The following is a 21,742-nucleotide window of genomic DNA, read 5'->3' as shown; positions in this document are numbered from 1 at the left end:
TGTGTAGATACGAACTTTTCTGTTAATTTGAATTGCAGAAGACTGTTATTGTCGACTCGCTATTTCAACAGCACTACACCTAACTATAGATAAGGGCCGCTGTATAGTTCACTATTTTTATTGACAAGTGGTTTATTATCGACATCGTTCTTAGTTGAATAGTTACGTTTTCTGCAACTGCGATAATATTTCTTTTGAAATATCTTGAATATCTTGGAAAAAGTTATGTGAGTAAACAAAGTCACGCAACACCGCAAGCTTCTGCTGTGAAGTTTTTCACCTCAAGATAACAGCCCAACTTTTTTATGCTATTTACTCTTATCTTTTTGGGAAAAATGGCCACATTTCTGTCATAAAACTTGATAAAAAGGACTTCTGTCACGGTAGCAATTGTACCGTGTTGCAGTCCGGGCGATAATTCTCTATGATGCAACCACGGTCTTTTTCTTAAAGGTAAACACGTGCGAGGTTTTTCATAGAGCATAAACAGAAAACGATGTCATTCTGTAGCTTTGCTTCTCTTCTTGGGGGGGCTTTTGGTGCAAGTTTTGAAAATCCAAACATGGCTGACTTTGTCGAATTGAAAGACTGTACTAGGGATCAAGTGTTTCCATGTCCAAAGGAGGGCTGCACGCATAGTTTCCAACGGCACTCTTCTCTAGAAAAGCATCTCGCGTTCAGAACATGCACAAAGACGGTTGAAAGGGAGACACTTCTTGATAAAGCGGAGGTTAAATATGCCGCAAGGCTAGAGGAAAGTTCAAGTTCCGTGCCAACTATTCCTCTACCTCCTGAAACCTGTCCTCGTAGCACTGGACATGTAACACTGCCTGAAGGCTTCGCTTTAAAACAAGTAAAGAAAGTTTACCGGTTTAACGAAAAGCAATGAGAGTACCTGACTTACCATCGGACAAGAAAGCGGCAAGAAGGTCGACGCGGAAATTGTTGCAACAGAAATAAGAAGTGCAAAGGAATTGAACGGGGAGCGCTTGTTCAGTGTCTCTGAGTTTTTTTTACTAAACAAGTAGCTTCTTTTTTTTCCAGAATGGCAGCAAAAGTGAAACAGCAGACAGCCCCCTACGCACATGCTGTAACTGAGCAAGATCTCGTTGCTATGGAGGAAGAATTTAATTTGTCAAATGCTAAGGAGTCTATTTTTGAGCAGTTAAATGTAACTCATTCTATTCATTACCAACAGTACAACTGTTCCATGGTCGAGAATAACACACTCAAAAATCTCGAACTCGCAGTCCTAAAACTCCTTTGCGAGTTGATCATAGAAAAAAGACATCTTACGTCTTACGTCGCTCTGCTCGAAGACCTTGTTAGATGCTGCTCTAGCAATGAAGTTTAAAAGGCAAATGGCAAAAGGCTGCTTCAAAAAATTGAGTTTTATATGAACTTTGATATAAAACGGGGGCCGTGGAGCATATTTTGGATCGGAGGAGCTATTGCAGTTCCCACGTAGTGTGAGCTCATTGGCACCAACTTATAATTATCTATGAGGGCCCTGGGGCCTCCCCTCCGAGGAGGGCCTCCTTTTGTCTGTTTCTTAGTACGCCTTTCTTAGTACAGAAAGACTGCTGACAGGGTATCCTGGGGTATGCTCCGGCAAATTTTGAAATCTAGAGCTTCTGAAATCACCGGAAACGCGTTTCAATCCAAAGAAAAATTTGTCAAATTTTTAATTCAAAGATTAAATAAGTAATAATGATAACAAATTGTTCTTGGTGGGGCTACAGCCCAGTCAACCCCATAGCTCCGCGGTCCCCGTATTAGAGGCGCAAACCGGAAATGAAAAAGTCTCCTTCGAACCGCACTTGGCAGTCAGACAGGATCAGGCCGGCTGGATGTTGTTCGATATAGACTCATAAAAGAATTTATACCAGTAATATAAAACGAGATATATAGGACTGGATGCTTTAGAATGGAGTTTTGACGAAAAAAGGATTGTGTCCGCTTTACTCGGCAACTTAACCTTTGATCCAACGTGACAATTGTCACGCAATTGAAACATTTTGCTTTTCGTCAAGACAGTTACGAGAAATGAAACAAAAAACTCATTGGCTTAAAAAACGAATTAAACGCTATTAAATGCTGGTTATTATTCTTGTAAATTTCATGTTGTAGCCGTCAAAAGAGCCTTTCCTAAACCAGAACCGTTAGGCGGTACGATTTCTACAACTGATTTGCATCATGCAAACTCGTGACCTCTGGCCACAGTGCGTCGCAAACCTTTATGTTTTGCCGGCACTTTTCTTAATTACCCAGATTTTGCATTTCATATTATTTTCATATAAAGACCAAACTTTGTGCCAGCATGTAGTTTGATATGATTTCTCACATACCAAGACGCATTTTGAAGGCTTGAAGTTGCTCGATTTTTCGCTTTTTGCAATAAGCGTTTGACAGCACTTTGTTAAAAAATTATGTGAATTTTAAAATTAAACCAAAGCTCCTTAAAATGCCACAAATAAAAATCAAATGAATTATACTTTGAAGTAAAAACACCCCCAATTTCTTACCAAACATTCTCCTTCAGTACTCGCACACTAAAGTTGGTTAATTTTACTATATTTTTTGCATAATTAATAAGGTAAAAACCCGAATTTTCGTTTTTCCCCATTTCCTCGGACACATTTGATTTTTCAACCTTTAAAATAATTTTTTTGAATGTATCTCTCTAAAAGGGTTTTCCAGGCAAATTGTCAGAATTTTCGATTTTTTTGGCCTGGCCAACTATTCTCGATATTTACAGTCACGGCCTCTTAAGGGTGTCACGCAACGGTCTGTTACTACCTCGAGAGCGACTGGTTTGTGGCAAATTGTGGCAGATATGAACTTTTTCGGGAAAAATAAAAAAGGCAAACAATGAAAAAAAATCTCAAAATATTAAACATAAAATTTACCAGAAAGTAATGAATAGACTGATAAATCACCGTTGACTATACGTGTACTTCTTTGCTTTCATTAAATACTTCAGATCTAATTTCACAAAAAAAAAGGCTATTTTTTCTAATCTTGAATATATTAGTTTGATCTAAGACTCGCTTTCGTTTGACAAGAGTATTTCAAAGAAATATTATGCAACTCGCCATTTCCCATTTCAAAATCATTTTTCTCTCATTTTATTTTTATTTTACGACAAAAACCTCAAATAGTCTTTTTGTAGAACTTGCTTCTTTACTATCCGCAATACACTCAGGACATTAGAGCGAAAACATGTTGCATGCAGTCCTTACTTTTCCCCTGGTATAGATCGATGTAGAGTCACTATGATAAAAGCCTAAAATAATCAGTGATGATTAAACTTTGAAAGTATCGAGTAGATCTTTTCCTAAGGGGCGAATAATATTGAAAAAGCATCATATTTAAAAAATGATCCATTTTGTCATAAGTCTGTTGAATTACAGTTGATAGATGACGTCAAAAGTCGACATAAACAAATAAAGAGACTCACAAGACGAGGTTTGTTTTCGCAAAATGGAGAAAACAAACAAGATAAAAATACCAAATTCACTTTCCATCATACAGTTCACTGTTTGGAGGAAGACAATCTCCTGATATGATCCATTTCTCTTTTACTAATTCGATATAACTGGGGTTTGAAATGAATACCCAACGATGCCAATGTCTGCAATTAAGTTTACTGGGCTTTAATGAAATGTGATTGCATGAATTTTTGTAGGATTAATAGGGGGCTGCTTATAATTCCGCTGTGGGTTTATAATATAGCGATTTTGATTTTCGAACGCCGGGCCATTTTAGAGATGAGTTAATTATTTCTCGTGGGAGCGGCTGATACGTAATAAAAAGGAGAGATTGCATTTTCAGTTGAACCCATCGGAAACGCAAAATTCAGAATGCATGTCTAGGGATATTCCAAAAACCACCATAACTCGGCGCTCCTCACTCTCTAGAGGGAAGAGATGGACACATGAACTCACAATGTGCTCAAATTTTTTTGATCGCTGGTGTATGAGAAGGACAGGTGAATATGACACTGGAGCTAGAAAGTTAATTGAATATTAGTACAGATAGTATTTTTCAGTTCTAGGAGTTCCTTTAATGTACCTTTAGTAACGACTTCGTTTTAATATAACTACGAGTTGTGTTAAATTTCTGTCATTGCGATCTCTAAATGTCACATGAAGAGTGCTGAACGATTAATGCACCATACCCTATTGTTCTCTTGCTATAATGGACATAAACCCTAATCACACGAGACAGTGGTCCTAGGTCCGCACTGTGTGCTAGCAGTGGAAATTGCATCTTATACTGCAACTATATATCATGAGGGGACGCAAATCGTCTGTACTGTAAGTATCCCGGAGAGTCCCCTACATTTTCTTAGACTTTTAGTCTAAGAAAATGTATGGGGACTGTAAGGTGTCATAATCCTGTTGCTGCTGACATCGATGTGACAGATAATTGTTTTTGCACTGTTTTCTTTGCCGGCTTATACTTTTCATCAAGTTTCAATAAGACGGCTATCATTTTTCACAAGAATAATGAAGTTTTCGTAAATTGTGAGATCGGATGGGATTAAAGTGGGATTAAATCACCTACAGAGCTTGATATGTACTTACAGTGCAGACGATTTGCGTCCCCTCATGAAGCCATTTAGATGTCGCCTAAAAATTACCACTAAAGAGCAATCTGAGTTGGGTAGAAAATTGAAAACCAACCAAAATCCGAAGCAAGAGTAAGCCATCGGAGAAAAAATATATATAATTGCTGTAGTGCTGTGATGAAACAAGAAATGAACGAGAGGGATGTTTCGCCTTGTCACGAGCGTGCTTCAAAGGAAAAAATTCTAAATTCTTTCCATCTATCCTATTCTGTTATAATAACCCATACATTAAGCTTCCGTCATTGCTTATCCATGCAGTATGGAGGAGGCATATCTCATATGAGCCTAAAAAGGCCTAGTAATGGCCTTTCTCATCGTGGTCTAATTAGCTCAGTTGTAGAGCATCGGAGCTTGGAAGTGAAGGTCTGAGGTTTGATTCCTAATGGGGACGCAGAACTGTTCCTTTGTCCCACTTACGTGACAAGGCGAAACACATATCTCTATTTCACTAACGAGATAAAAACTTAAGACATAAAATATCAGCGATAATGGAAAAAAAACACGCAAAATGCGCAAACGAATTTTACACGCTGGTTTCAATCAGAAACCTCTCTTGTTATCTACATTGACGTTTTGGTTTCATTCAGCAGATAGAAATACTATAAATCATAACAAATCAGTACCTCGGAGGTCCATAGTGAAATTGCGTTCATAGAATTAAAATAACCTTGAATTTTTTTCTATGAAGGCAAGCTACATACACAACTGATTACATTATACTGCAAACGTCGTCAGAAACAATATCACACGCAGCACCAGCCAAGGCAGCTACTGGTGCAGCAATCGGTGCTGTAATCGGTACAACCGCAGAAACAACTGCACCAGCCAAAGGCGCAATTTTCCCTACAACTTTAAGCGCTTTCTTCCAAAATCCTGGTTTTTCTACTTCTTGTTGTCTCTCTCGAGTCTCTGCTATGTTTCTTTGCCGCTCTTCTGCTTCTCTGGTTCGTCTATCAATCAATTCAGCCGTTTCACTACTCTTCATTTTATCCTGTGGAACTTGCTCAGGCATCTCATTTGACTTTGCGTTCAATTCATCCCGTAGAGCCTTCATTTCTTCATCGTGTTTTTCATTCAACGCTTTAATTAAATCTTCCTTGTCTTGATCGGCTTGATCCTTCATCTGTTGACGAAGAGCTTCTCTTTCTTTCTGTTGCTGGGCGGCTCGGTCAGACAGGTTTTGAACCATTTTCATGTTTTCTTCGTTGCGTTCTTGGAATGCCAGGAATCGTTCTTGTAAAGCTTCGTTTTCCCTCATGAATGCCTGGCGTTTCCCTTGGGCTTGTCTCATACATGCTTCCATCATATTTTGGAGTTGATCTTGATGCGCCTGGCGTTCGCCTTTCATTTGGTCAGCAAAGCGTCTCTTTTCTTCATCAAGATTCCTAATCAACATTTCCATCTGATCACAAAACAAGCGTTAAAAAAAAATAAGATCGGAAAAACTCTCCTCAACAACAGGTGACGGTGTTTACAATGATGTGTTAAAATTCTATCCGGAATCTTTCTCTCTTCTGATGTTCCTTTTTTATCTCTCCTAAATTTTTGTCTTATCATTAAATTTATGTTTCCTAGAACATAAAGTAGTTTTGTAATTAACCAGAAATTATCTTTAATACTATGCTCTTTTATCAGTTTTCTTGTTCTTGGGAAAAAGAAGCTTTCCTGACCCGCTTAATCCTACACGTATGAGCTATCAAAATATTCAAACAGCATTCACTACGCTCGTTTTTTACATGCAATCGATTTGAAAGGAAAGGGTTCTTGTATTTTGGCCGCACATGACCATTAAAAATGTTTGTAACTTCATTGAAATTCGAACTCAAACGTCCGGGTCTCAGTTCGATCCTTTGACCAACTGAGCAATAAAACTTAGTCACAAACAATTTTGTGTATAACGATTGACAATTCAATAGTTACCGACAAATAAATCACACGGAACATGTTAATGAGAGAGATACACGTTAATGGAGGGTTTCCAGCAATACATTCTATTAAAACTTCGCGAAAGTTTTCAGCTATTGAAACCCTTTTTTTTTTTAACATCTTAAAAAAAAAAAGATACCCATTATTTTTACCTGTTTCTTCTGTTCAAGATTTTCTTGTTGAAGACGTGCCTGCTGTTCCTGTGGAGAGAAAAATAACTCTTTCTAGGAATAAAACTTTTCTGAACCGTTTACTGAAGCATACTCTGCTTTGACAATCAGGTGGATCAAAGATCTCCTAATCACAAATGGAAAAATTTTGGACTTATGTCCTGGAAGCTAGGGCTTGTAGATGATGGACGCATTGACTTGTACAAGCATTTCTGGCTTCATTCCTACCTCTAGCCTTTTTCTCTCACGTTCTTGATATGCCCTGGCAGCCAATTCTCGGCTCCGCTCCTCGTCAAAGTCTTTCAGTTGTGCCAATATCCCCAGATATTGCTCCTTTTCCTTCAGCAGATCCTGAGACGAGATTAAGCAATGTTTATTTCCTGGACTATTTCTCTAATTCACATGAATATATTTTCACTTTTTAAGTGACCAAAACCGCATCTTTATCCGAATGATTTCAGATATGTGCAAAGCATTGCAAGCGTTTTAAAGTAAAGTTAAACTTAATATTTTATACTGTCCTCAACCACTGATATTTTCCAATTATTGATGATTCAAACTGCAAGCAGAACTAAGCTTAGATGATAATAATAATAATAATAATAATAATAGCAATAATTATAGTGTTTTCGTCAACATTGAGTTTTAAAACTGGAAGTAATTTTAAAAATAAAATTTATAGCATGTTATTATAATCAATTTATTTAGTATACTATTGATTATTAAACGATAAAATTACACTGGGAAAGAAATTACGACGTAATCTTTCTCTATGCTTTGATATTGTAAAGTTCTTTTACGTTTCTTGTTTGGTTAACGGCGCAGACGCCCTCACTTTAGGGGGATGTTTGAAGAATGGGCCCCATCTTTGTATCTTTGGGAGTGTAATCAAACAAAGTTCACTTCGTCTTCTATCTGATCTAGGTAGTTTTAGATATTGGAGAGCTTCTCTGTGTGAAAGTGCAGGTACAATGACCTTTTAAGGTGCGTTTCTGTTTACGTTCTACAGAGAAGCAAGAGGGAAGGGCGTGGTACCTATTTAAGTGCAGATCGTATCAAGGATAAGTAAATTGTGACTAAGTTTTACCCTCGACGCCCAATGCACTCAATACAAGGAGTATTTGGAAACGTTTAGTAGCTATGTTAACTGTAGCATCCACACGGTTGTTCCACTTTAAGTTATTCTGAATCTCTAGTCGAAGTACTTTACGAGCAATTGAGTTGATAACGTAAATTTGCCACCGTAAAGACTTAAAAAGCTGACGTTAAGCGGGCTAGCCCTTCGCCATTCCCTCTGACGAAGGGCAAACGCTCGAAACGTCAGCTTTTAAATCTTTACGGTGGCCAATTTCCGTTATCAACTCAATTGATAATACCAAATTACACTGCTATAATTTCCCGCCGACGCAGTACCACAGTTTCGTTAGAAACCTATCCCTTTATGAGAGATGGCAAGCTCTAGAGGCTGATCGTCGATCTTCAATAGTGGGAGTTCCCTATTTTCCTTTAGAAAGCATATCAGCATTTCTTGGCATTTTTTAGCATTGAATTATAAAATAACACCCATAAGGTAGAGCGGAAGTTGAAGTCTCTAGAGAGGGTGATCGTTTATCTCGAATACGTTTGTTGATCATTCCCGTTTTTTCCCGCGCTTGAGTATTTACTTTTATTTACTCAACAGCTCGGGTTGCTTTCGGCTTCCCCTTGAAAAACTCTCGCTTCTCTAGTGCTATCCAAACTTCCCACGTGCATCCAGAACTAGATATACGTACGCTAAGCATGAACCAATTGTCTTAAAACTGGCGTATTGTGACATTGTTCATAATTATGGTGTTCCCAATTGGATCTCTACGCACCTAGATAAGAGCTCTGCTTTGCTTTGTTACGTTATGACGTCGTTGGTTTAATGAAATGCTTACGAATCATTTCAAAGAATGAACATGTTGTCATATCCTGGTAAATACGAGCGAGTAACAATTCATGTAAACTGTCACAATACTTCACAGTTCTTATAAGCCTCGGTTACTTCTTTGATAATGACATTGAAAGTTAAATGAATCACAACTTTAGTGTTCCTTACTTTATGAAGCTCCAAAAATACAGCGGCGATAACGTCTTCAGCTCCCTCTGCATACTGATGGAAATCGTCCTTAACTCTCTGATATCCACCAATTATGTCTTCAAATGATATTTTGTCTCGTTCCTCACCCAAAAGTTTCTCAAATACAGGGTCCAAATGATTCTTTTTTAGGTCTCGTAAGAGAATTTCGCAGGATTTTCTCGTCAGCTCTTCGTTTTTAGTCAGCCAAGAGAGCAGTTTTGCTTCGACTGATAACTGTTTGTGGAAATAAAAAACGTTGTTTAAACGAAATGATTCATAATGAAGGTATTTTAAGGGTACTTTTCAGGCTCTTTTGCCAGACATAAGATTCCCTTGGGCCCGGTCCGGATAGAAGCGGACCTCATATCAGTCTATTACACAGCGTTAAAAACGCTAGCTTGGTTTGAAAATCCCGCAAATTCACTCGGTAGTTATAATAAAGTTTGAAATTAAAGGTAAAAGTAGAGGTTCTTAAGAGAAAAAATAATCACTTCAATCCACGGTCTCCGGGCTGTCTTTGAGAATAATTTTAAGTAGTAGGCGGACACTGAGGTGTAATTCTACTAAATACAGAACTACTTATCATCCCTTCTCAGGCTCGACTGACTGAGATGTCACTGTCCGCAATCCAACTGTATGAACTCTGTGATATGGCAGAAATGTTACACAAACTTTCTTCTATGTATGAACCATGATTGAAAATTTGGCTTACACAATGGTCAGCGGAATTCACTTTTTTCAAAAGATACAATGAACCAAGAAGAAATCAGGATAGTGAAAAAACTCTAAAACAAACACTTTTTGCGACTTGCCTGAAACTCTCTAGTTGTCATTTCAACTGAATTTGTAGAAATTCCAGCAAGTTCCATCATCAACTGATCCTCGCATTGCTCAAGAGCATCGTTATGGCACATACGAATATCATTATTTCTGCGAGGTAACGCATCCGATAATCGGGCCGTCATAAGTGCATCATACATTTGCAGAGTAGACTGTTTTGCTTCAGCGCATTTGCCTTCGACAAACGTCTCCCATGCGCTTTGAACATTCGGAATAGCATCAGGAGCATTTATTGCGTCGACGTAGAGCTGAACCATAGCTGCGAGACCTAAAATGAAATTTTATTGAAGTATTCCGTTTTGTATAACCAAATTGCCACATCCCAATTATTATTACTATTATGATGACTATTATTAATATCATAATTATTATTATTATTATTATTATTATTATTATTTCATCATTGTCAACATCATAATTACTGCTATCAATTTTTTCTCTGGGCGTTGATCACTCTGATTCGAATGCAGCATTGTTCAGATGAACGATTCCTTTTCCAGGCTACATTCTTGCATTTGCTTCAAAGGAACCGGATCAAGTCAATTTTGAAAAAAGGTAGATAGTTTGAATATTCCTTCGTGTATCCGAAATTTTTCTTTCTCACGTGTTCATACTAGGAAGGCAAGAATCGCTGATCGTGCGTGTGCACAGTTAGAAGTCGCCATTGCATTTAAAATAATCTCATTCATAGTAGATATCTAAAGCGATAGTTAAAAAAAAAGCAAGTCTACCTTCGCCTGTGACGAACTCTGCATCATTGAAGCTGCGTTTAGGGGATAAAGTGTCCCTCAATAAGCTTTTAAACCTCTCCAAGCCACACCAGAACGAAGGATTCACTTTTCTTTTTGTCTGGTTTAAACTTTTCATTGTCTCAGGATCAACTGCTGGAGGTGGCAACATAAAGGCATCGAAGCCAGGAAAGAAACGTAAGATGCTCCCAGCTACTCCTTCCTCGGTTTTATTATCCGCATCTGATGAAACGTGTCCTTTAAAAACCTGACGTTAAGCATGAGAAGCCCATGATCCTTAAGTTTCTATATAACCGAAATATCGAGATGGCACGTACCCTTTAACATATATTGTGAACCTCATATGATTTGAATTTTGAAGATCTACTCTAAGCAAGATATTGTTCTCTCAGGGAGAGTAGAGATATATCGTATTTAATGAGATTAGCCTCTGCGGATAACTATGTTCTTTTAACAAGGATGAGCGTTATCAAACACATCTTTTACAAGCAGAAACTATGCCTCCCTCTGGATGGTTTCGACTTTTCCGATACAAACTAATGAAAAGAGCTTTCTTCCCTAATGGCCGTTGATTGAGGATGGATTAAGCTACCTCTTACACACCGTCAAAAACATGAGTCATTAACAGTCGTATGCCTCCCAAAACTAGTAGAACGACAAGGATTACCTTTTTTAAGAAATATTCTTTGATGTTCTTGCAGTCATCTGGTATAGACTGTGTTACATCTCTAAGCAGCCAGATGAAATAGGGAAATGTTTTATGGAAAAACTCGCTGTTTTGCGATGGACTATACGCACCAGAGACGGTGGATCGCGTCTGAATTCTTTTGGAAAGTTTTACTATGTAGCTGCAAACCGTCAAGGAGTATAAAAGCATCTCTATGGTATATATGTCAACCAAAACTGATACCCACATTATTTTGAGCTCAATGACCTATAAAAGCTCCCTGTTTATTTATCAGAATCCAGTGTGTAAAAAGTAAAAAAAAAAACAAAAAGATATTGTGCACAACCGTTTTTCTATCTTTTGTTTGAACACGGAGCAAAATATTTTGTCTTGTTACAGAGCTTTCAACAACAACTGAAATTAATTTGCCGGCTTTTTTTATGCAGACAATCCTACTAACTGTAGTTCTGATTCTAATGGAGAGTTGTCAAGGATATTCCAGTTTCTCTACATCACTTCGTGTCGGAACACCTTGCGAATTGTATATCAACACGGACGCTAACAAGACTGTTAAAGTGAAGATCTGATGGTCATCGGTGTTTTCACTATTTGTGGCGTCAATCCCTTCAGAGTCTAGTAACACCACTGTGAATTCTTGTCCATTGGAATTCTAAATGCAATATCGATTGAACAAATTTTATAAAGTTAATAGGTAAACTCTGGACTTGAGGTTAGTGACCCATTCAGTTGGAGTTTATCCCGCGGTTTCTGCAGCACGACGCGACCGGGTTTATTTGCCACTCACCCAATACGGGTTACCTAATACATGCATAACAGTGATAGCCCTTTCGCATTTCGTCAGGCTTTCCGGCAGTTCGCCGGTACCGGGCCATTTAAACTTCTGAATGGAGGGAGGCGCTGTGAGACTAAAGTTTCTTGCCTCAGAAAACGGCAAAACGACCGAGGCAGGTCTCGATCCGTACCTTCCGACCGGATTCCTACCGTGTCTACCCCAACATTTTGAAAATAGACATCATTAATTAAAAGCGGTTACGTCAGTGCAAGGTTACTTTTATCTTATAAGATACTGCCAAACTCAATGAATAAACAAACCTTGAATTTTTCTGGAACAATCCATATCCAGATTCCCATAGTCTCAGCCTCCATTTTATGTCCAAGAGGAAAAACGTCTGGTTGGTCAAAAGCTTGGCTTAATATATAGGACTTCCCCTTTCTGTAAGGACCAGCGATGGATACCACGCACACTGGGCCTGTTGAAGAATGATACAAAGAAATTCGCAGTTAACACAATGATTGATTTAAATGAAGAATAAGTTTTGCTATAATCACTTGTAGGTTTTCTTTATTGTTTCGCCTAATTAATTGAAGCAATTCTAATTTAATTCAAATCAGACCGGAGCTTAAATTGCGCATCGTTTTCATTTTAGGTCACGAAATGAAAAATTTTTCCATTTTGAGTTAGCAACTTCTTTGTATGAACTACATTTAGGTCAGCGAAATTTGAGAATTAGATAACATCCTCAATATCAATATTGTAGCCGACTATAGCTTGCCTTTAACTCTCCTGAGTTGTTCAAGTCCTTCCTCGACCACTCTTAGAGAACTCCTCTGATCGCCTGTCTTTGTCGTCCTTCCCGCATGCGCATTCCAGTGGTAGTTGTTTGGCAAACAAAGGGGAGAAGCAGATTGTGTGTTCTCTATAGTGCGTACCGAAGGATCGAACCAATTGACGTCAGCAAGTAGAAGTTCAGCGGATGAAGCGTTAAAGCCATCGGATTGAACGGATCCAAACCGAGTGTGAAATAGTAATAAAAACGAAGTATGAAATATTTCTAGCATTTCCCCCTAATTTCCTGAATATTCAATTGGGGCGAGACATGCACTCGACATACGTAAGAAGACAGAAAGACAACAAACCCAAGGAAACGAATCAGCAAGCATCAAGAAAGGAAGAGAAAGAAGAAGAAGAAGGCAAAAACAAAGCAAAACAAAAAACTTTTGAAATGTTATGACAGCTAAAAATGACGAAGGAGGTATTTAAGTGGTTTCCTGGTTGACGTTTATTCATTCTTGTCATTGTAAAAATATCTAGGTGAAGGGCCTTAAACGAATATAAAGGAAAAAAAGGATTTCGTTTTTTTAAAGTTTAAAATTGACTTAGTGAGTAAATGACTGGTCTAAATAGAAGGACTGTCATTTCTTTTTTTTCCATTTGAGAAATTACTTGAGCATTAAAGATGAACATGGCTAATCACATCTGAATAAAGGAGGGAAGTTTCTAAAGAAACTGTGGTGCTGCGTTGGTTAGAGAGTATAACAGGGTAATTTAGTGTTATCAGCTAAAATGATAACGTAAATTGGCCACCGTTAAGAGTTAAAAAACTGATGTTTCGAGTGTTAGCCCTTTGTCCATCTGCTTTGACAAAGAGCCAACACTCGAAACATCAGCGTTGAAACTATTTACGATGGCCAATTTACGTTATTAACTCAGTTAATAATATTAAATTACCCTGTTGATCACTTCTGAACAAGAATATGAAATGCGTCTTTAGGTTGCTCTTTATGGCACCCATGTGTAAAGGTTACTTTTATGAGTATACATTTTTGTTGCAATAATAAATACAAAGACTTCTGGTCATGGCTTCGAGGTAGTAAGACGTGCCGTTCCGCGCTCTGCTCGAAAAGTATCTAAAATGGCTTCAAAGTTTTTAGTATGAGTATTCTGCGCTCAGGAAAGAAGCTTAAAGTTCAGTCTACCATGTCGGCGGAAAACGTTGCGGAGCTGAGTCGCCTGGTGAAAAGTCTTGCAGAAAAAATCGATAAGTTGGAAGCTTCGAGCCAAAGTCGCCATGATACTATCTTAACGAAGCTGACAACGCTTGAAACTACAACGAGCGAATTATCCGCAGGTTTAGAAGGGATGTATCAAGAAATGGAAGCAGTGAAACAAACCTTGCAGAAGAAAGCTGATTTAGTACAAGTGGAACTACTTGAGAAGAAATTAGAAGAAATGGAGAATCGTTCTAAGAGAAATAATATTGTTATTTGGAACATTCCAGAAGGTGCCGAAAAAGACTCGTCCTGCTTAGCGCTTGTAACTTCGATCTTGACGGAACACATGGGCCTAGAGGAGATAGAAGTAATGCGGGCCCACCGCACAAATATCAAACAAAGGCAAAGTCCTACAAGTGGTGCAACTCTACCTAGGCCAGTTCACGTATATTTATTAAAATATACCGCCAAGGAATACATCTTGCGTAATGCGGCCTCTAAGTTAAGAGAGAATCCTTTCCATGAAGCAAATCTATACATTTCAGACGACGTATCAAAATCTGTGAGGGAGCAGCGCAAAAAGCTTAAAGAGAGGCACCTGAATGAAATCCGTAGTCGAGAAGATGTCCAATTAGCCTATATTCCTTGGAGCTTACCGGCCAGGATCATTTTTAAATTGAATGGTGAGTCAAAACTTAAGTCCTTCTACCTGCAAGCTGAAAATGCCAACACCAGCTAAACCGACTACTGGACTTGATCGCGTATTGCTTTACTATCAAATATACTATCTTTGCTCTAGCACTGTCTACAATATTTTAAGATGAATTATCTAGCTCTTCATTTAATTTCACGAATTCGAAGGCCGCTCTTTGTTAATCTTTTTTTTTTTGACAAATGATAAAATACATTTATAGGAAGCCATAATTACTGTCAATCATGTTATTAAGTTAATATTTATCGGTTTGGAGTGAGTGCGGCTGAAGGGGAGAGAAAGGATGATACACTCCTTCAGGAGGAAAGATGAAAATTTGAAATTTGATATTATATTCCAAGCTAAATTATTTACTATGTGTTTATATTTTTGTGTCAGTGTTTTCGTTCTTTGTGTAGAGCGATGCAAATAATTATTCAAAGGTGTGTTATAAAGCAAATGGTCTTGCAGGTTTTTTTCCGTACCAAAAAGAAAAATCATAGCAGAAATGAGTGATTTTAGAATGCTTTCATTAAATGTTAGAGGCTTGAGCAATTTTAAGAAACGACGCGCAATTTTTGCATGGTGCAGAAAACAAAATGCAAATATTATTTTTCTTCAAGAAACGCATTCAACTGGAAACAATGAGAAACAATGGAAAGCTGAATGGGGTGCCCCTCTGGAGCTCGCTCATGGGAGTAGTGGTTCAAGGGGTGTTGCAATACTCTTTCGAAAGGGGTTTGATTGCAAGATAATTAAAAAAGTCATTGAGCCCAATGGGAGATATATTAGTATTGAAGTTCAAATCAATGATGAAAAATATTTTTTAGTGAATGTTTACGGTCCAAACAATGATAATCAAGCTGTGCAATTCTATGATCATTTAATTGACGTTCTAAGGAAAGAAGGTCTCGCTTATGAAGATAAAATAATAATAGGTGGTGACTTCAATTGTCCCATTAATCCGCTACTGGACAAAAAAGGTGGGATACTGGTATTAAGGAAGAAAGTTGTTGAACGCATTGACGAAATACAAACAACATTTAATTTGCATGATGTAGGGCGTGTAAAAAATCCCCAAGCAAAAAGCTTTACATGGTCCCAAAAATCTCCATTTATTTTTTGTAGATTAGATTATTGGCTCATCTCAAATTCACTTCAGGACTTGATTAAAGATGTCAACATCATTGCAGCAATAAGGTCTGATCACTCAGCAATTTTCTTACATCTACAGGAAATCGAAGAATGTCAGCGAGGCCCGGGGTTTTGGAAAATGAATACTTCCTTATTGACTGATGAAAATTTTGTTCAAAAGATGAAAGAAAAGCTAGACCAATGGAAAAAAGAGGGAGAGGAATTTTCAGATGTGAGAGTTGCTTGGGATTGGATTAAATATAAAGTCAGACTCTTTTGCATAAATTACTCAAAAGAAGTAGCTAAGATCAAAAGGGAGAGAGAAGAAAAGCTGCAAAGAAAATTGCAAATTGCTCAAGCACAGTTTCAGCAGGCCCCCTGTGAGGAGGTCGAAAAAATTCTTGATGAATGCAAAGCGGACTGGAAAGTTTTTATGAGGAAAAGGCTAATGGATTAATTGTGCGTGCCAGGGCGAGGTGGCATGAATACGGCGAAAAGAGTACTAAATATTTTTTGAGTTTAGAAAAGAGAAATTACACCAGGAAACACATAAGAAAGCTCTGTTTAAGTGGAGTCATTACTAAAAACTATCAAAAAATATTGGATTCCGCTACGGAGTATTACAAGTACCTATATAGCAACAAATTGAAGGTAGACCAATCTGACTCATTACATCACTTTCTTGGAAATTCGAATATTCCACGACTATCGCAAGAGGAAAGATTAAGCTGCGAGGGTCAAATAACCATAGAGGAATGTGTTAAAGCACTTGATACATTTGACACGGGGAAGACGCCTGGAAATGATGGAATTCCTTTTGAATTTTATAAAATTTTCTGGAATTCTGTTGGTGAATTAATGACTGAAGTTTTTAATCATTGTTTTGAGCTAGGGCAAATGTCAAATTCTCAAAAGCAGGCGATCATCACCTTGATCGACAAAAAAGGAAGGGACAGGATGTTTTTGGAAAATTGGAGACCAATCTCGTTGATTAATGTCGACTCAAAAATCGCAACTAAGGTCATCGCAAATAGAATAAAAAATGTTCTTCCCTCTGTAATCCATGCAAATCAATCCGGTTTTATGAAGGGTAGGTTTATTGGAGAAACAGCTCGTTCAATCTTAGACATTATCGCTCATACTGAATCACTACAGTTACCAGGTGTTTTACTGTTTATTGATTTTGAAAAAGCTTTTGACTCCATAGAACATGAATTTCTTTATAAAGCATTAGAGTGTTTTAATTTCGGACCCTCCTTCATAAAGTGGATTCAAACGTTTTACAATAACCTCTCAGGTTGTGTTCTTAATAATGGTTTTTTTCTCTTCTCCTTTTCAACTAGAAAGGGGTGTTAGGCAGGGAGACCCTCTGTCGCCTTATTTATTTTTAATTGCCATTGAAATTATGGCGATATCTATAAGAACAAATGAGAATATTGAAGGCATAAAAATCGGGGAAGATGAAACTAGGTCTCTGTTGTACGCCGACGACATGACAGCTACTCTAGCAAATATTTAATCAGTCGAAAAAGTAATACAAATCCTTAATGACTTCGAAAAATGTTCTGGCTTAAAAATGAACCTTTCTAAAACCAAAGCTATGTGGGTTGGAAAAAACAAAAATTCTTTAGAAACACCTCTGGGCCTTGAGTGGTGTACAGGTGTTAAGACCCTAGGTATTCACTTCTCCTGTGATCAAGAACAAGTTATAAAACAAAATTTCCAGGATAGATTAAATGAAGTTCAAAAAATGATTAACTTATGGAAACTCAGAGGTCTCTCCCTATTTGGCAAAGTAACAATGATTAAATCTTTCCTAATCCCAAAATTATTATATGTTTCCTCAATAATAGAAACCCCACCCGAAATTATTAAACAGATGGAGAAAATGATCTACAAATTTTTGTGGAAAGGCCCTGATAAAGTCACAAGGCTTTCTGTGATAAATACTTTAGAGAATGGTGGACTGAATCTCACAGACCTTGAGCTACATATTAAAGCATTAAGATTGTCCGGGATTCCGCGTCTCATAGATGAGAAGGAAGGGCCCTGGATTTCTTATCTCAAATACAACTTAAAAAAATACGGAGGATGTTTTCTTTTTAGATGTAACTATGATGTAAATGATCTTGACTTAAGTCTTAGTAAGTTTTACTTACAGCTTCTAAGATGGTGGGCGGATTTTAGATGCTCCTTTTCTGATGTGAATTATTCTCAAAATGTAATTTGGAATAATAAGGATATACGAATTAATAATAAACCTGTTTTTTATAAAACATACTTTGACAAGGGCATAACTTATTTGAATGATTTACAGTTCGATGTTGACAATGTGCGTTCTTATGAATTCTTTAAGCAAAAAGGACTTAACACTAATTTCCTGACTTGGACAGCCTTGAGATCTTCTATTATTAATATGAAATCAAAAAGCTCCTGCCCCATCCCCACAGCGGGTAATCTCGATCCTATGAATTTTGATTATAAGTCTAAATCTTTTAATGCATATACTGCAAAGTGTAAACAGTTTTATTCTACGATGATAACAAGTAAAGCGAGAATCCCGAATGGCTTTAAAAAGTTGACAGCGGATTTTGAGCTTTCAAATGCGCAGGAAGTTTTCTCTATTCCTTATCTTGTTGCGAGCGAAACGTATGTTTGGTCGTTTCAATACAGAGTATTGAATTTCATTTTGTTTACAAACGATAAATTGTTCAAAATAGGGTTAAGTGATTCGGACAAGTGTTCTTCTTGTGGAACCTATACGGAAGATCTGTACCACCTCTTCTTTAACTGCTCCTTTGTGCAAGCTTTTTGGAACCTATTTACAGTCTGGTGGTTTGATCTTAGTGGCGAATATTTAATTTTGTCTTTAAAAGATATTATGGTTGGCTTACTTCAGAGGAACGATCTGTTAAATTATTTGATAATTTTAGGGAAATTGACTATTTGGGAATGTAGAAAAAATAACACCTCTCCAATATTAGATTGTTTTTGCACAAGGTTAAAGTTAAAAAACAAGTTGAAAAAATAATTGCTATAAGAAACAGAAAGCTTCGCGATTTTCAAATTAGATGGGAATTTCTCATATAATTTTGTGTTTGCCCTTTTTTTAAGGAAAAGAATGGAAGACCAATGCATAAACTTAGATCTCATATTCTTCCTTGTTTATTAGTTTATTGTAGTTTATTTTTGTTGGAGAATTAACTGGGCGTCGCCATCGCCGGTATGTGTCACTGTGCAATGTTAAAAGAAAATAGTACTTTTTGTATGTAATGGCATAATTAGTCGATTGTATTGTTAATAGAGCTGGATGCTGTAAGTAGTGTAATTATTAGTGACTGTAAGTAGTGTAATTATTAGTGACTGTAACTAGAGTAATGTAAATAAGCATTGTAATTAGTGTAAGTGGTGTTTCATATTGTATTGTAAGTATTGTGTTTGTAATTTAAAAATAAAAATTAACAAAAAAAAAAAAAATACAAAGACGCTACCGGGGTTGGGAAAAGGACGAATTGATCCGTGGTCAAAGGCTTATGCATTTGACCCACCAGTTACATTAAATTACAAACCTGGTGTTTCTAAAGAAAGAGCCACAGCTCTAGCTAATATTTGATCTTCATCATCATCTTGTGTTTGAAAATCCTGTCAGATGGGAAAAAAAATAATGGCAATGACGATCATCGTATGAGAATTAAGCCTTACTACAACGTTCAAGGACACATCACTCAAAGGGTAAAGATAAATGTATGGTCTTGCAGCTCATAACTAACCAAGGCTCAAAGAGTCGCATAAGTATTCCAAGATAATCTAACAGGCCAAAAAAGTTCCCAAAAATTTAGCCAGAACAATTTTAACTTTATTAGTTCCCAAACACCTCTAATTTTAGTAGTTCATAACACTACCATGTTAAGACCAGAACTTATAGAATCTTGAATGTATGCTGAAAGTTGGTAACTCTGGATATTCAAAAGATACCTGCACCAAAGATGAGGGAGTTGGAGAGTCTTCTGGTTTGGACATTTTTAGTACTTTGGCCAGGGCTTCGTCTTCATTTTCCAACTGGAAACGCCTCAAATCTTCAAATCCCTGATGTAAAATAATATTTCCAAACAAGATATGGCACTTTGCTGATTAGTGATTTACAGATTTGCATTTGCAACAAAAAAGGTCACTTATATCCTTAAAATTCGAAGTTATGCTTATGTATCCATCAAGATGTAGGCGATACAATTTGTCACTGATCAGGATAAAATAATGGGACAGAGAAGGACGCTTTCCGGTCCAGGCCTTAGGATATGTCAATCTCACGTTATTTAAAGATAGCCGTTGCCGAAACACTCTGAGCATGTGTTAACATATAAGACAAACTCTTAATAATTAAGTTCAGAAATCGATGACGCTTATATTACAGGATAATAACATTTACAAGCTAACCAAGCGTTACGAACCCGTTTTTCCTCGAACAATTCTTCATAAAATAAAACCTTTGGAACACAACACCTCTATAGGCACCGAAGCGAGAGTCACATTTCGCTTAACCCGAAACGAATGTTATGTTATTGCGCATGTCACACGTCGCTTTCCGTTTAGCATATGGCCTTTTGGTCACGGAAAATGAAATGCATCCGTCCTCTTTCAGTAGGCCTTGATCGCCTGTGAGTATGATTGGAGTGCCGGCGAACAGCGACGAGATTGGTTCTTTAAACATCAAACAGACTCCGGAAATAGGAAACTACATTTATTCAGGAAACTCGATTCTTCTAACTCCAAGCTAGAGATAACTTAAGTGAAATCTACATATCCCGGCCAACGCCTTTATTTTCCCTCTCTTCTCGTTACTTTCTCTTGATTTTAATCTAATAACGTTTTCTGGACTCTTGGTGTTACAACGAGTCAACACTACAAGGGTGCAACTTTCCATTTTTTGGCAAACAGATGAGAAGCGTACTAAGGGAAATCTGCCAAGATTTCTTAAAGAATCATTTACTGACTCCCATGAGTCATCAAGATATCAATTCTCCTGGCAACATCGGCGCATTGAAGAGCAAACAAGTTATAAGAAATTGTAAGTTTTGAACTAATACATGTTTTGTACCAAATTCCTTAGATTATTGTATAAGGACTGAAACATCTTGCAGGCAGTCAAAAAAAAAGCATGTATAAAGTTATCCACAACTGGCTGCAAGTGAAGTATCAGCTACATCAGACTTAATTGGCCCTTCACGTTGCATGTTGAAAAGAAACCTAGCGGCAACGATAGAAATAACAAATACAAAATAAAAGCAATATGAGGCAAGGCTACAAGAGATGAAAGAAAATAAACTTACATCCATGGTAGATGCCTTCTGTTTATGTTCGGTGAGTCAATCTCAGAATTTCAGTACGCAAACACTGTATTAATGCTTGTGATACTTGGTCTTTATCTTCTGATCGAAGACTGAAGATAAAAAATAAAGGAAATAAGTTAAAGGGTGATTCATCTCCAAGCTTAATTGTATAGATTTAATACTAGTTGTAAACTTTTTAAAATATATATGATTTCCTTACAGTATAATATTCGTATCTTTGTTTATATACACTGGTAAATAAACTCCCTACTCCAAAAAGGCTGTTTGAAAATGAATGCTGCTCTCAACTGCTCAATAACAGAACTGTACTAGCTTATGCTTATGATAAAAACGTTCCGGTATTATTCGAAAATCTGATTTATCTAATCTTGCTAAATTGAAAAGAATTGGTTTCAATTACATCGCATGAAAACCAGAAATACATCGCGACTACACTAAATATCTACTCCGGCGAGTTCTTTCAACGCTTGGATCAATGATGGCAGAGATAATTGGGAAAAAATTTACTCAAATCCCTTTTCTTTATTGAGTCGATGGCAGTTTCATTCAAGAGGATGTTAGGGACCTTAAGCGGTCAGGACGGCAACGCCAAGGAAAACTTCGATTAAAAATGAATTTCTGCCTTAAATTAGAATTTAAAAAATGGCTGCATTTGTTTAACGTCTCATACGGTGCCGCACCTCAACTTTA

General features: G+C 37.2%; 1 protein-coding gene across 1 annotated transcript; it reads right to left on the bottom strand.

Annotated features, from left to right (window-relative positions):
* Nucleotides 1-4,622: 4,622 nt before the first annotated feature.
* LOC131783053 (guanylate-binding protein 6) lies at nucleotides 4,623-21,141 on the bottom strand. Its single transcript, XM_059099806.2, has 13 exons — nucleotides 21,032-21,141; nucleotides 19,680-19,790; nucleotides 19,274-19,346; nucleotides 12,661-12,804; nucleotides 12,200-12,357; nucleotides 11,584-11,756; nucleotides 11,087-11,267; nucleotides 10,402-10,666; nucleotides 9,643-9,938; nucleotides 8,810-9,064; nucleotides 6,958-7,080; nucleotides 6,712-6,759; nucleotides 4,623-6,035 (listed from the first exon to the last, which is right to left on the bottom strand). The coding sequence occupies exons 1-13, from the start codon at nucleotides 21,035-21,037 to the stop codon at nucleotides 5,343-5,345; spliced, it is 2,526 nt and encodes an 841-aa protein (XP_058955789.2). The 5' UTR covers nucleotides 21,038-21,141; the 3' UTR covers nucleotides 4,623-5,342.
* Between the last annotated feature and the right edge of the window lie 601 nt (nucleotides 21,142-21,742).

The sequence above is a fragment of the Pocillopora verrucosa genome, chromosome 3 (genome assembly GCF_036669915.1).
Source record: "Pocillopora verrucosa isolate sample1 chromosome 3, ASM3666991v2, whole genome shotgun sequence".
NCBI lineage: Eukaryota > Metazoa > Cnidaria > Anthozoa > Scleractinia > Pocilloporidae > Pocillopora > Pocillopora verrucosa.
This window is presented reverse-complemented; position numbering and strand designations above follow the sequence as displayed.